The sequence below is a fragment of the Propithecus coquereli genome, unplaced genomic scaffold, assembly GCF_000956105.1.
Source record: "Propithecus coquereli isolate 6110/MARCELLA unplaced genomic scaffold, Pcoq_1.0 Scaffold425, whole genome shotgun sequence".
NCBI classification, from domain to species: Eukaryota; Metazoa; Chordata; class Mammalia; order Primates; family Indriidae; genus Propithecus; species Propithecus coquereli.
In genome coordinates, this window is record NW_012150008.1 from 960,415 (window position 1) to 974,727 (window position 14,313).

Genomic DNA, 14,313 nt, shown 5'->3' on the forward strand with positions numbered 1-14,313 from the left:
TAGATTTAATTCCGTGCGCGTGCAGTTCCACCGGAACTGGTGTCTCCACCGGAAGTGGGAGCCGGTCGCCCGGGAGGGTTTGACGCGCACGCGCTCTGCGCTGCCGCGTACGCCATTTTTCCAGCTTCAGCGCAGGCGAGGGCGAACCTCGCCACAAGGCGCGTGCGCCGGCGCGGCGTGCGCGGGGCCAGAGTCTTCCTCTCCGCGCAGCTCAAGGGCCGGGGCGTTAGTGAGATGCCCGGGCGAGGTGGGGAGTCCTTGGGCTTGGGGAGCGCAGACTTCGGGGTCCCCCTCCCACCGCTGTGACCCGCGGGGGTGGCCCGAGACCCGCGGCGGGGGTTCCCGCCCAGCCGGCGTCCAGTGGCTTGAGGGGGGCGGTGGCCGCGTGGATCTGGTTCTGCCCTTTCCTCTCACCTCGACGGTTACGCGCGTCTCTCGCCGGGAATCACGGAGCTCCGAGCCTGTGGCTGACGTCTCCAGGTATCCCTACTCTTAGGGCCCACTCCGGGGAAAAACCGTGACGTCTGTGCGGTCGTCTGTGCAGGAGGCTGTCTGGGGAGGAGCCGCCTTTTCCTTGAGCCCCGCTGCGCCCCGGGAGGTATCTCAGGGCCTTTGGGCCTAATCCTGTCCTTGACCCTGTTGCCCAAACGAAGGATCATTTCAGTGGTGTCTCCACCTCCGAGAGCATGAACAACTGTGTAATGTTGGAGGCTTTGACCCAAATGTTGGTTGAGCCAGTAAGGATAACACAAGATTGGAGAAGATGGTATCCCCGGGATAAAGGAGAAGGCAAGATTTGAGAGGAGGATCATTGTCAGCAGCCGCAGTTAGGAAATTCCAGTAAACTCTGCACATCACTGGACCACCTTCCCACATACCCTCCTATCTAATCCCTTCTTCCCTACATCCTTAGATCTTTCTTGATACTGAATGAGGTTTATACAACGTAGATGTCTCAAGGGTAATAATTAATGGAACATACACCCAAACCTTATCCAAAACCCTTGGAGAGCAAAATAGCCCCAGGTAGGGTCTGGGGAACCCCCTGTGATCAAACATGTTAGTATTTCCATAAAATTTTCATCTTCATGATAAACGGGCTAAGTAGAGATTGCATATAGCTTCCCATTAGTTTATTCCAAATACCTAACATTTATTGAGCTGTGAACTAAGTTATTAACTACACATTTTCATTTCGAGTTTGTTACAATTGAGTGGGGTAGGTACCAATTTTATCCTTATATTTTTAACATGTGAGGCCCAGGAAGATAAGTAATTTGCCCAAGGTCAGGCATTCAGTAAATTGGAGTTTTTTGGGCCATGGTTTTATTTTGAAAAATGTATACTTTCCCCAAAGTTTCAGCTATAATTCAACGAACATACCTTTATTTTCCCCAGAACCTCCAGTTATATACAGTTGACCACATTTGCTTTCATCTCTTCTCTATGTGTGTGTGTGTGTGTGTGTGTGTGTGTGTGTGTGTGTGTGTGTATCCCTTAATTTGGATTGTCCAATGTTTCCTCATTTGATTTGGGTTATGCATTTGTGGCAGGATCCCCACAGTAGTGATGTGTCCTTTGAGGGAGCACCTGAATATACAGTTTGACACATTTGGGAGATTTGAACTTTGAATACTAGGTTGAGATATTATCTGCTAGATCTCCCCACTCTTTCTCTTTTGTAATTAATAAATTTTGTAATTAATATGGGGCAATCCTTTGGGAAATGTGAATAATATTCAGTTCCCCCACCACCCTTCACCCATTGGTTCCATTGATGATTTTTTTCCTGAACCTGTGATCACAGTGGAAATTCTATTTCTATTGTTTCTATAAAGAAGTCCCCCCCCTTTCTTTTTAAATTAGTTAATTCTTTTAGAAGCCACATGGACTGAAGAATCCTTGTTTTATCTGATGTATTATATTCCATTTCTGCCATTGTATTGATGCTCACGTTATCTAGGTGATCACCTCTCCAAACTGAAGTGGGCTTGGCTTTCTGGTTCTTATCATAGAGCTCCTAAAGCCATTGGAATTTCCTGAGTGTTAGAGTCTTGATACTCATAATGAGCCTTTTTGATCACATCTGAGTTTATGCTAATAAGATAGCTTAAGGTGGGGTCCCTAGATAGCCTCAGGATGGGAATAGTACCAGAAAGATCTAGTGATTAGTGTGTTGGAACTTTCAGGCCCACCCACTGACTTCCATGAATGGGTGTGTGTGTGGGGAGGTGGCTAGAGATCAAGCTCTGTGAAACTCTTGGATGATATTTGATGAGTTTCCAGGTTGTGAACACATGGAGTGTGCCTGGAGAGGGCATGGAAGCTTCATGCCTTCTCAAATATTTTGCCCTATGCATCTCTTACATGTGGCTGTTCACTTATATCCTTTGGAATATCCTTTATTTTTTTAAAAAGCAGTAAATGTACACAGAGTGTTTCCCTGTGTTCTGTGAGCCATGCTAGCAAATCAAACACTAGGAGAGGGTCATGGGAACCCTAATTTATAGCTAGTGGGTCAGAAGCTTAGGTCACAACCTGGAGCTTGTTATTGGCATCTGAAGAGGAGGGAAGTCTCATGGGGCTGAGCCCTCAACCTGTGGGATCTGACACTGTCTTCAGGTAAATAGTACCAGATTTGAATTGTAGGAAACCCAGTTGGTGTCCACTGGAGAATTGTTTAGCGCATTTGAGAAATCCCCAACACATCTCATCACAGAAGTGTTCTGTGTTGAGTGAGTAGAGAGAAAAAAAGTCTGTTTTTCCTTCAGATTTTGTGTCAGAAGTGGAATGTTGAGTGATTGTGTGAGAGAGTAGGAAAAACACTTTATTTTTTCCTATCTCTAATAGTATATTTTTATAAACATTTGGAAATTAAAATAGTACCTGCTTTTATTTGCACTTTTAGATTTTGTAATAATTATAGAGTTGCAGAAGTTATAAAAATGGTACAGAGCCCTGTGTATCTTTCATCCAGCTTCCCAGAATGGTAACATCATTAAATAGTACAATGTTAAAAGCAAGAAATTGACATTGGTACAATCCATAGGTCTTAGATTTAACCAGTTTTCTAGTCCTGGCAGAAGGGTGTGAGAGCCTCATTAAACCTGGGTGAGGAAGGCAGCCATCTGCAAGCCTAGGAGAGAGGTTCAGAAGAAACCACCCCTGCTGGCACCTCGATCTTGGACTTTTAGCCCCCAGAATTAGGAGTAGAATATGAAGGAGCAGGATATTGGCAGAGATCAACTCCCGAGAGGCTTGGAGTCCAGGGATAAGGGTAGGTAGAGAGGCTTACTTCTCCCTCCCCCACATCTCTGGTAGTCAGTGGGCTCCCGAGCTGCTAGAGAGCTCTTCTACCCTCACAAGCCCAAAAGCTGCCACCACCAGTGAATTGGAAGCTTTGTGAGGATGAAGCACCAGGCAGCTGATGCCCTCAGGATCACCACAGACGTGAGCTGAGACAGCAGGCACTATATTTCTTCTCCACCTGCTATGCACCTTTGTGCTCTCCAGGGGGCCTCAGACCCTCAGTTTTCATCTTGCTCATTCCCACACAGACGTTTCCCAACTCCACCCCAGACTGCGGGAGCCACAGGGAGCAGGTGGGTCCCGGCAGATCTGTGTGATCCCAAGTCTGGACATTCTGGGTGGGCTGCCTTCTGGAAAGAGGGACAAAGATGATCAGGGTGCTCGCTTTCTTCCACTCAGACTCTTTCCCTGCCCTTCCCTTGCCCCTCCCATGGCTCCTGAGAGACTATTGAACCAGGGATCGCAGGAACTGCTTCTCCTCTCTGTTGGTACATCCACCACACCAGGCCTTCCACAGAGAGTGGGGCTCAAACCTTTCCAGACTCTTTTTCTCCCCTTCCCCTCCCCAGCGTGGGGCTGCCAAGAGAGACAATAGAGCCATCACCCTGAGGCTTCCACAGAGAATGGGGCTCAGACCTTTCCTGTAGGGGTCCTGCAGTAGACTGACGGGTCCCTGCCCACTAGCCCTCCCTGGTGCCACTTGCCCAGCGACTCCATCAGTGCAGGGCACGCCCCAAGGTGGAGGGACATTGAACCTGTTTGGGCACTCCATGGGCAACTTGGGACCAGTGTGTTTCTCCCTGGCACAGTCAGGGATTGATCTTCAGGGACCCAGGGACAGGCCCACAGGACAGATCCCATATCCCCAAGTCTCAATCGCATTGCTTGGGGTCAAGGAGAGGAGATCTGTGATTGGGTGAGGCCACTACAGCCTCTCCCTGGTGGCTTTGCCTAGAAGCTGGGAGTAGACTTTTGACCCCTGAAGTATTATTAGATACCTTGCCAGCTTTGGTGGAGCCTGAGGGCAAGCTCTACCCAGCCACACTTCCCCATCCACCTCTGCTATGGCAGAGAATAGGGACTCACCGGAAGTTCCAGGACCCCACCCACCACCTGGGGTAATCTAGTGCTTCTCTGAAGGGACTAGAGCTGGCCACAGGACCCAAAACAACAATGCAGCTTGTTCCTTCTAGCAAGCACCACCTACTGACAGGGAGGTCAATTTGCACGCCCTTTACAGCATTTACTGACTCAATCATACAGGGTGTGGTTGATTCTCACCCACAAGCACCACCCACTGTCTCAGAGATTAAACTGGTTATGCCATTATCTAATCAAAAGCACAAATTAGGGCAGTAGGTTCTCTTAACCCTTCAAAGGTCTAACATGACAGACTTACAGCCTAATATCTTAAGCTGTTGAGCTACTGTTATAAAGCTAGTAAGACTTACAGACTTAAATCAGATTATCTTAAGCCTTTGACATCTTAAATTTACACAAAGCACTATATCTGTAAAATACAAAAGTAATGGTTTTTTTATTTTTTAAATTTTTTTAGAAATAATTACATACTTATAAACAGTTAAATAGTACAAAGAAGATCCCTGTACCCATCACCCAGCTTCCCTCAATGGTTACTTTGTATCAAACCCAGGAAATTAACATTGACACAATAAAACTAACTGGAATACAGCCCCCACTTGCATTTCATGTTTTTGCATGCACTTATTTTTGATTTTGTATGTATTTCTACATAACTCCATGGTATTTTATCACATGTATAGATTACCACCACCACCACAATCAAGGTATAAAAATGATCTGTTACGATAAAGGAACTCCCAGGTGCTACTCCTTTAGAGTCATGCCATCTCCCCTTTTCCTAAACAAAACCACTGATCTGTTCTTCATATCTATACTTTTGTCATTTTTGTCAAATGTTATGTAAATAGAATCAATACAGTATACGACCTTATGAGATTAGCTTTCTCAATTCAGCATAGTGCCCTTATTATCCATACAAGTTGCTGCTGAATTAATAGTTCCTTCTATTGCTAAGTAGCATTCCATTGTAGGTATGTACCACATTGTGTTTATTCAGCCATTGAAGGACTTGATCTTGTATTAACTTCACAATGAGTAAACAGTAACCAAGTTTACTTGCCCAACCAAGGTAACTAAAGATACAAATTTACATTATCAGCCAGAAAGTCCGGAGGTGGACACTGGATATGGGATGATTTAACACAAGCCCACTTTCACTGGGCTTAGTGCCTCCACTCAAGCAACATCATGTGGTAATCATGATGGTGGACTGGGGGGTGGGACCTCCTGAATCAAATCCCTCCTCTTTTTGCTACTGGTTGTGTGACCTCCTTAACCTTTCTGTGTCTCACTTTTGTTATCTACATAGTTGAGCTAATTAATAGCACTTATCTCTTAGGGTTATTGTGAGTATTAGATAATTTCTTAAATGCAAAGTGCTTGAAACAATATACACTGCCGCCATTATGGTGATCATAATGACAGAATATTCCAAGGCCACATCTTCTCTTAAGTTACCACCTAGCCTGAGCAAGAGCAAGACCCCATCTCTACCCAAAATAGAAAAATTAGCTGAGTGTGGTGGCGCACACCTGTAGTCCCAGCTAGTTGGGAGGCTGAGGCAGGAGGATCACTTGAGCCCAGGAGTTTGACATTGCAGTGGGTTATGATGATGCCACTGCACTCTAGCTAGGTGACAGAGCGAGACCCTGTCTCAAAAAAAAAAAGTTATTGCCTCACATTTCACCTTTAATCATTTTATTTTTTTCTTTAACTTTTATAAAAATTTATTATATCATGTTTCCCTATTTTTAATTCCTAGCTAAAGAGACTTTGCCCCCTCACCTCCTTACTGCTAGACTTGATTAATGGAATTCAGATGTTGACCAAATCTTGATCAACATATTATTTTGTAAGAAAATAATTGGATATATTTTCATCAGAATATTATTTTTTCCAGAATTTTGCTTTCCTTAATGCTCGGATTGTCACAGCTTGAACAGTGAGATCTGTTTTCAAAAACAGTTGGCTTTTTTTCCTTTTCACACTACCCTAGCTCTCTGGTAGTAACACTATCATTATACATACAAATTTTACACATAAAATTTGGATGATGGACTTGCATAACTCGTGGTTCCATGTGGGAATGGGTTTTGTATGATGTTGTAAAGCCTGTACTACCTTGTCTTATTTTTTTGTATTGTTACTATTAATTAATGACAGAGTAAGAAAACGTATATTTCTGAAAGGTTATGAGTTCACAATAATACAACTTAAATCCAACTTCATAACGTCTTACTATCTTGTATTAATACAAAATATTTAAAAATTTTTCTGAGCTATCAACTTCTTTCTTCTCATACATATGTTCTCACCATACGATCTAGTGGATCATATTTTTTACTAGATTATTCCCGTCAGCATTCAAATATGCTGTCATTAAAACTAACACAAAACACCTGACTCTCCTTACTAGACACTGTTCCATTTCTTTCCTTGCTTGTCTTTAATTGCTGTCTCTAATTCCTCTCCTCCTATTCTTTCTTACGTTCAAATCCAATCAGGCATTCACCTCTACCACGACAGACAAACTGCCTCTGTAAAAGTGAACCCTATGTTGCTAATTCCAGCGGTTAGCTCTTAACTCTCATTTTATTTGCAGCATTTCAGAGTTGATTATTACTTCTTCCTTGAAACATACTCTTCTTTTGACTTCGCAGTGGCCCCTTCCTTCCTTCCCTCCTCCCTCCCTCCCTTTTTTTTTTTTTTTTTTTTTTTGAGACAGAGTCTCACTCTGCTGTCTGGGCTAGAGTGCTGTGGCATCATCATAGCTCACAGCTCACAGCAACCTCAAACTCCTGGGCTCAAGTGATGCTCCTGCCTCAGCCTCCCAAGTAGCTGGAACTATAGGCATGCACCACCACACCCAGCTAATTTTCCTATTTGTAGTAGAAACACGGTCTCACTCTTGCTTAGGCTAGTCTTGAACTCCTGAGCTCAGGCGATCCTCCCGCCTCAGTCTCCCAGAGTGCTAGGATTACAGGCATGAGCCACCACGCCCGGACTCCTTTCTGTTTTACAAACTTTTTATTGTAATCAGAAGGGAACACAAATCATAATTGTACAGCTTGATGAATTTTCACAGAGTGAAAATTTTTATTGTTACCAACACCCAGATCAAAACAGAACTTTATCTGTTTGTGGTAGGCTAAATAATGGCCCCCAAACATATGCAGGTCCTAATCCCTAGAACCTGTGAATGTCACCTTATATGGCAAAAGGGACTTTGCAGATGTGGTTAAGCCACTACATAAATTAAGAAAATATGTACCAGTTTTGTTAAGAATTTTCAAGCAATTGTTCACCATTTCAGAAAAATTATATCACTAGTCAGTGCATGATATTTGAAACACCTGTACAATACTGCTTTATTGGTATGTTTTTAGCTCTTGTTTTCTAACTACTTCATTATGCCATCAAATGTATATATTCTTGATGATTGTCCTATTTAAAAACATATTGTGTTGAAATTACTTTCTTTTTCTCATTTATAATAGAATAAGGTATTATTTGATTTTTAAATCAAATTTTTAAAAGTTGTGTGTTTAGCTAAGTTATATTATTTATTATTGTCATTTTATAGAGCAAAAGAATGTTTAAAAAGCACTTATAAAAGTGATAACTGGGTCTGATCCAGACTGTCCAAATTGTCTTTTCTGGAGGAATTGCTAGGCTTAGTAATATGCTATTTAAATTTTCTCATATTTTTGCAGTAAATAAAAATAATGCATGCTTGTTGTGAAACATGAAGAGTGAATACTGTATTTTGTTTAATGTTAAAAGTAAAACTCTCCTCCTCATCTCCACAGCAGTGGCCACTGTGCACGATAATTTTTATGAATTTTTCCAGTAAATCAAACATACATGGCACTGTATATGCACATGCACAAATACCATAACTTTTTTCTTCTGGATTGTGATAAATATACTATTCTGACTACCCCTTTGTTTAGATTTATCTTCCAGATTGTATATTTAGATCACTGCACAGTTTTGGATAATATCTTTATATTTCATTTTTTGTATACCTCTGAAAATGAGGTTATTTTTCCAATGTAGTTTATATTACTTTTGATCTATTAGAAAGACATTAATGTTATGGAAATATAATGTATAGAACAATAAAAAAAGAATCAGCATGGAAATATAAGACTTGTACAATGCTGTAAATGAAGACATAAAAGATATCCGTAGAACACTCTATACAACAGCAGAAGACATGTTTTTCACAAGTGCACAAAGAATATTCTCCAGGATAGAGCGTATGTGTGTTAAGCAATAAAACAATCTCAATAAATTTAAAAGGATTAAAATCATACAAAGTATGTTCTCAAACCACACTGAAATGAAATTGGATATCAAAGATAGAAGGGCCAGGTACAGTGGCTCATGCCTTTAATCCCAGCTACTCAGGAAGCTAAGGTAGGGGGATCACTTGAGGCCAGGAGTTTGAGACCAGCCTGGTCAACATAGCAAGACGTCATCTATTAAAAAAAATTTAAAAACACAAAAAAACAAAATAGATGGACATTTGGGAAATTAGAAAATATATGAAAGTCAAACATAACTGAGTCAAAGAAGAAATCACAAGAAAAATTGGAAAACACTGAGATTACTGAAAATGAATATACAAAAAAAACCTCATGCAGTGGAAGTATGGCTCAGTGGGAAACACAACTGTAAACACCAAAATTAAAAGAAGTTCTCAAATTACCTAAGCTCCCACCTTAAGAAAATAGGAGAAGAAGAGCAAGTTAAGCCCAAAGCAAGCATAATAATGAAAATAATAAAGATTAGAGTGGAAATAATGAAATAGAGAATAGAAAAATAATAAATCAATGAAAATAAAATTGATTCTTTGAAAAGATCAACAAAATTGACAAACATTAAGCTAGACCAAGAAAAAAAGAGAGAAGACTCAAATTACTAAAATCGGGAATGAAATAGGGGACATTACTGCCAACCTTACAGAAAAATTTTTTAAAAGTATTACAAGGGATACCATGAAAATTGTATGTGAACAAATTAGGTAATCTAGATGAAATGGACTTTTCTGACTACATCTGCTTTCCTTGCAGATGCATAGAAATAGGGAGTCTTTTCTCCATCTTATCTTGCAGAGTCCTTTTTCAGAAATTTAAAAGTCCTATATCTTTGAAGGACAATGTTCAACACTTGTGAAAAGAAGGGAAAAAATAAAACAAGCAAAAAAGAACAATGTGGACACCCTTTATATATTGGTATGGAAATATCTCTAGTATCTAGTGTTAAGTATAACACATAAAGTGAAGGATTGTGAATATATTATGCTACCTTTGGATAATAAAAGGAGAAACACTAATGTATATTTGTCTTTAGTTGTAGAAAAGCCACTCAATTTAGTTATGTATGAGACAGGGTACAGGTGGGGATAAAGTCCTCACTGGTTAACTTGTCATACCATTTTGTTTTTGTGCCATATGCATTCATATTGTGGTCAAAATAAATAAATAAAAATTTTAAAAATTGTATTGCTTTAAATAACATCAAGATTGTGAGCCAGGGTTCCATTGGATCTTTGGAGATATCTCTAGTGTGTCTGCTATGTGCCAGACTAGGGTTTACAAAACTAAGAATACAGCAGTGAGCAAAACAATCAATGGCCCTTGCCTTCATGGAGCTAACATTTTAGCGGGGAAGACAGAAAATAAACAATAGTTGTAATAAACAAGTAAAGTATACAGGTGATCCCCAGGTTAGGGACGAGATACGTTCCTGAGAACATCTTTAGGTCAGATTTGTATGTAATTCAGATCCCTGGTGAACAGCACGTATATGGTAATAATAACAACAATACTACAATAGCTCATATGTGGTAATAATAATACAATGTAATAATAATAGTAATAATACCCCTGTACTGTAATAATAAGTTACAGAAAATATTGTCCTCTTTCTTTTAATTCAAACAAAAGAACACAAAAACAAACTCATACAAAAAGTTTAGATAGGAGATAGGAGACATTTCTAAGAAGAACTAGCCCCGACACGACGAAATGTCCCTACCTCCCGAGCCTCGATTTCCCTAGGCGATTTCCCTGCCACTTGGTTCCCGCACCCCCAGCCCCCAAGCTGTGCCCACCGTAAAGAGGCGGGTCCGAGACCACGCTCGGTCCTCCAGCGCGTTCCACACGGAGGAAAACCCGCAGGGTCAGCCGCTCCTCCTGCCGCGAGCTATAGTGGGAAACTACATTACCCAGAAGGCTGTGCATGGTGCGAGCGGCGGGCGCTGGGCCAATGACGGCCGTTTCCTGCGGCCCCCTCGGGCGGGGGCGGGACTTCTGGGTGGTTTGCTGTTGACGCCATTTTCCCTTCGCTTGGTCCTGAGAGATCTTGAGTTGCTGAGGAGCCGGGTCGGAGCCCCGTTCCAGGCTTGTCGTCAGGACCGAGTAGGGAAGAAGGATAGGGATTCCCGCCGCACCTTTGTACGAGCCAGACCCCGTGTGGCGGGGGTGTTCCCTGGTCGCCCGCCGGGCCGCGGCCTCTCCTCACCGGCCTTTCAGCCCTGCAGTCGCCAAGGGCGGCGCCCTGGGCCTCGTACGCCATTTCCACGAAGGAGACAGCGGCCCCGAGTGCGGCCGTCAACCGCGGTCGCCCGGCCAGGGCAGGGCACGCGGAGGGGGTCGGCCGAGCCGCCCCGGTGCTCGCCTCTCCCAGCCCTGTGCGGCCCACAGGGTCCCTTGATGGCAGCGGCGGTGTCGTCGCCGACGGAGCGGACGCAGGTGAGTGACTTCACAATTGCCGCTCCCCTGCCGGGGCGGAGACGGTGCTTGAAGGGGGTGGCAGCCAAGGTATCCGGTGGATTTCTCTCTGCGGTTTTTCGTTTTGGGATGTGGAGCTGGCTTGCTAGTTAATTTATCCCCAGCCCTAAAGGGTGTTAGCACCTGAAAGAAGCTCGGTAAGTTGTGGAAAGAATGAATGATTCTTCCTTCGGAGTCTGCCATCGTAAAAGCATCATGCAAGCACCCACCCCGGTCGACCGGACCTCGTTCCAGCGGGGCATCGGAGGGTTTGGAGGGCAGGGCCTTCCAGGCCTCCGAGAGGAAGAAGCACGTGGACAGAGGCAAGGCATGTTGTCCGCTGAAGGAGGCCCAGGAGGACCGGCGAGGTTCCCAGGGTTCCCTCTGGCTGCTGAGACGGGGAGGGCAAGATCACGTGGTCTTTTCCTGTGTTTCACCTTCTCTTCAGCTAGTACAGACCCGTCAGAGGCCCTTATTTTCATCTCCACAGCCAGTTGTGTTCTCTGGCCCTAAAGTATCCTCAGAGACAAGTGCAGTCAGGAGTCAGCAAAGAAAAAAGAAGCGAGTAGTTTATTGGGGAATTTCCTGAGGGCCTGAGAGGCCCAGGTAGAGTGCAGAGGGTGTGGGAAGCTGGTGTGGGCCCTCTCATTCCCCAGGTAGATGCCACCCCTTCCGGTGCTTTTGTTGTGAGATCAGTGATGAGGATTCAGTTTCTTTTGTCTGTGTGCACAGATATGTTTTCAGCGGTAATCGAGATAGATTTAATAGCAAAAAATGACAGGAATGCTTTACAACCTCATTACTTCAGGTTCATTTTGGTGATAAAGTGTCGAGTTACACTATTAGACTCTGGTCCAGAGTTAGTCTGTGTGCAGATCCTCTAGTGGTAGGATGTGTGACTCCGGGTGAGTTGGTAAAGCTGCTTTGGCCTCAAGTCACTGTGACACGAAGATGATGGTGTTGATATCAGGGACTGTGGGAGGATTAATAAAAATTCCAGAACACACAGAGCATTGAACAATTTTCCTTTCTTTCTTTTTTTTCTTTTTCTTTCTTTCTTTCTTTCTTTTCTTTTCTTCTTTTTTCTTTCTTTCTTTCTTTGTTTCTTTCTTTCTTTTCTTTCTTTCTTTTTTTTTTTTTGAGACAAAGTTTCTTTCTGTCACCCAGGCTAGAGTGCATTGGCATCATCATAGCTCACTGCAACCTGAAACCTCCTGGACTCAAGTGATCCTCTTGCCTCAGCCTCCCGAGTAGCTGGGACTACAGGCTCACACCACAACGCTTGACTGATTTCTCTATTTTTTGTAGAGACAGGTCTCGATTTTACTCAGGCTGGTCTTGAACTCCTGGCCTCAAGCAATCGTCTCACCTTGGCCTCCAGAGTGCTAGCATAACCGGCATGAGTCACTGCACCCAGCCTTAATTTTTCTTTAAATCTCACCAATGTTATTGGTGATGTGGGGACTCTTCTATTGATCCAGACATCAAAGCTCAGACAAATAAACTGCTTGAGAGGTGACACAACTGGGTTTAGATTCAGACCACAAGAGTTTGACTTGAGAACTGGGGACTTTTAGTCACTTTAACACAGGATATGAAGCCTTTGACATGAGGCAGGCACCTGGCTGAACCAGTGAAGCTCAAGCACGGCTGTTATTACCATTATGGCTGTTTTTGTCATTATCATATCCTCATTCCCCTGATATCTTAGAGGCTTTATTGTCTACATCTCCCAGTTCACAAGTTGTTCCTATTTTCCTATGTCGTTCTATAATAGTTCCCATATACAAGGCTTCTTTCCCTTACTCTGTATTATTTCCAAAGCACCATCCACCTCTCCCTTGAGCTCAGCACAGAGCTTGGCCCTTAGGAGGTGCTTAGTGATTCAGGCCTTGATCTCTCAACATTTTCCCTTGATCACATTCAACAGCCCAGCGGTCAATGGTACTACCTCTATTTGACTTTCCAGATGTCTGTGACCTTTGACGATGTAGCCGTGACTTTCACCAAAGAGGAATGGGGGCAGCTAGATCCGGCTCAGCGAACCCTGTACCAGGAAGTGATGCTGGAAAACTGTGGGCTCCTGGTGTCTCTGGGTAAGGCCTTCCACCTCCACCATGCACGGGACCTGCCTCCTCCTTTCTAACCTCTACCTCCACACCTGGCTGGTTAAGAAGGCCTCTAGAACCTGCCTTGCCTCCTTCCCACAACTTCTCACTTTCTGGACTGACCGCTTCCTATCTGGTCTCCATGTGTCTCTTTGGGCAAGAAACAGTATTCCTTGGCTCGCGGCCAAAGGAGAAGAAAGTGTTAGAAGGCAGTGGGGTGTTTTGCGGAAGCCAAAGGTAGGATTTCCGGCTGCACCTTAATAAGGCAGTGATGGGGGAACTATTAATAGAATCCCCACAGTTGTGTCCTGGCTTCTCTCCCTGGGTCTGCTCATCTCACTGTCTACTGAGTATAGCTTTTTCTGCCTTAGTGAGTTTGGGGCAAGAGTGGCCACCCCAGGCCTTGTTTTCTGACCCCTAGATTCCTTTTCTCTATTTCTCTGGTCTCTGTGGGGTATCCTGAGGCAGCAAGTGCTGCCACCCCATCCCAAGCCCACACTTTCCTGGATTCTCACCCAGTGCCCAGCAGAGATGGGCCCCTGTCTGAGGCCCTTTTTTATAGTTCCGGAGAAGAATCTGACTGAGGGAGCCTGGGTGGCTCAGGTATTCCCTCCACAGCTGAGTTAACAGGGTCAGGCATGATGGGATGTTCTCCAAGAAAGGGGCGAGTCAGGCAGACTCCCAGGAGGCGTTTGTTTTTCAAACAACACAATCTCAACCATGAGGCTTCTTTATTTTCGTGTGCCGTCCTCATGATTTCCTTTCCTAAGTACAGGACCTCTGCTAATGTGAAGGGAGAGAGGTTTAGAGCAGTGCTTCTCAACAGTTGACTGTTTTGCCCCCCAGGAGACACTGGCAATGTCTGTAGTCACTTTGTGTTGTCACCTCTGGGCTGCGGGTGGTCCTGGCATTGGGTGGGTAGAGTCCAGAGATGCTGCTAAACGTTCCACAGTGCACAGGACAGCCTTCAACGAAGCAATGTCAGGAGCGGCAAAGGCGAGAAACACCAGCAT

General features: G+C 43.9%; 2 protein-coding genes across 2 annotated transcripts in view; one reads left to right on the top strand and one right to left on the bottom strand.

The window, feature by feature from the left end:
- Nucleotides 1-10,998, bottom strand: part of DUXA (double homeobox A) — a 30,110-nt gene extending 19,112 nt beyond the window's left edge. Inside the window, exons 1-2 of the mRNA XM_012653589.1 lie at nucleotides 10,945-10,998; nucleotides 10,535-10,703 (exon numbers count right to left, since the gene is read on the bottom strand). Of these exons, the coding sequence (XP_012509043.1) occupies nucleotides 10,535-10,703; nucleotides 10,945-10,998 (223 nt within the window). The remainder of the gene's footprint in view (nucleotides 1-10,534; nucleotides 10,704-10,944) is intronic.
- LOC105817817 (zinc finger protein 264) overlaps nucleotides 10,856-14,313 on the top strand; it is a 20,847-nt gene continuing 17,389 nt past the window's right edge. Inside the window, exons 1-2 of the mRNA XM_012653611.1 lie at nucleotides 10,856-11,174; nucleotides 13,162-13,288. Coding sequence (XP_012509065.1) covers nucleotides 11,136-11,174; nucleotides 13,162-13,288 — 166 coding nt within the window. The 5' untranslated portion in view covers nucleotides 10,856-11,135. The remainder of the gene's footprint in view (nucleotides 11,175-13,161; nucleotides 13,289-14,313) is intronic.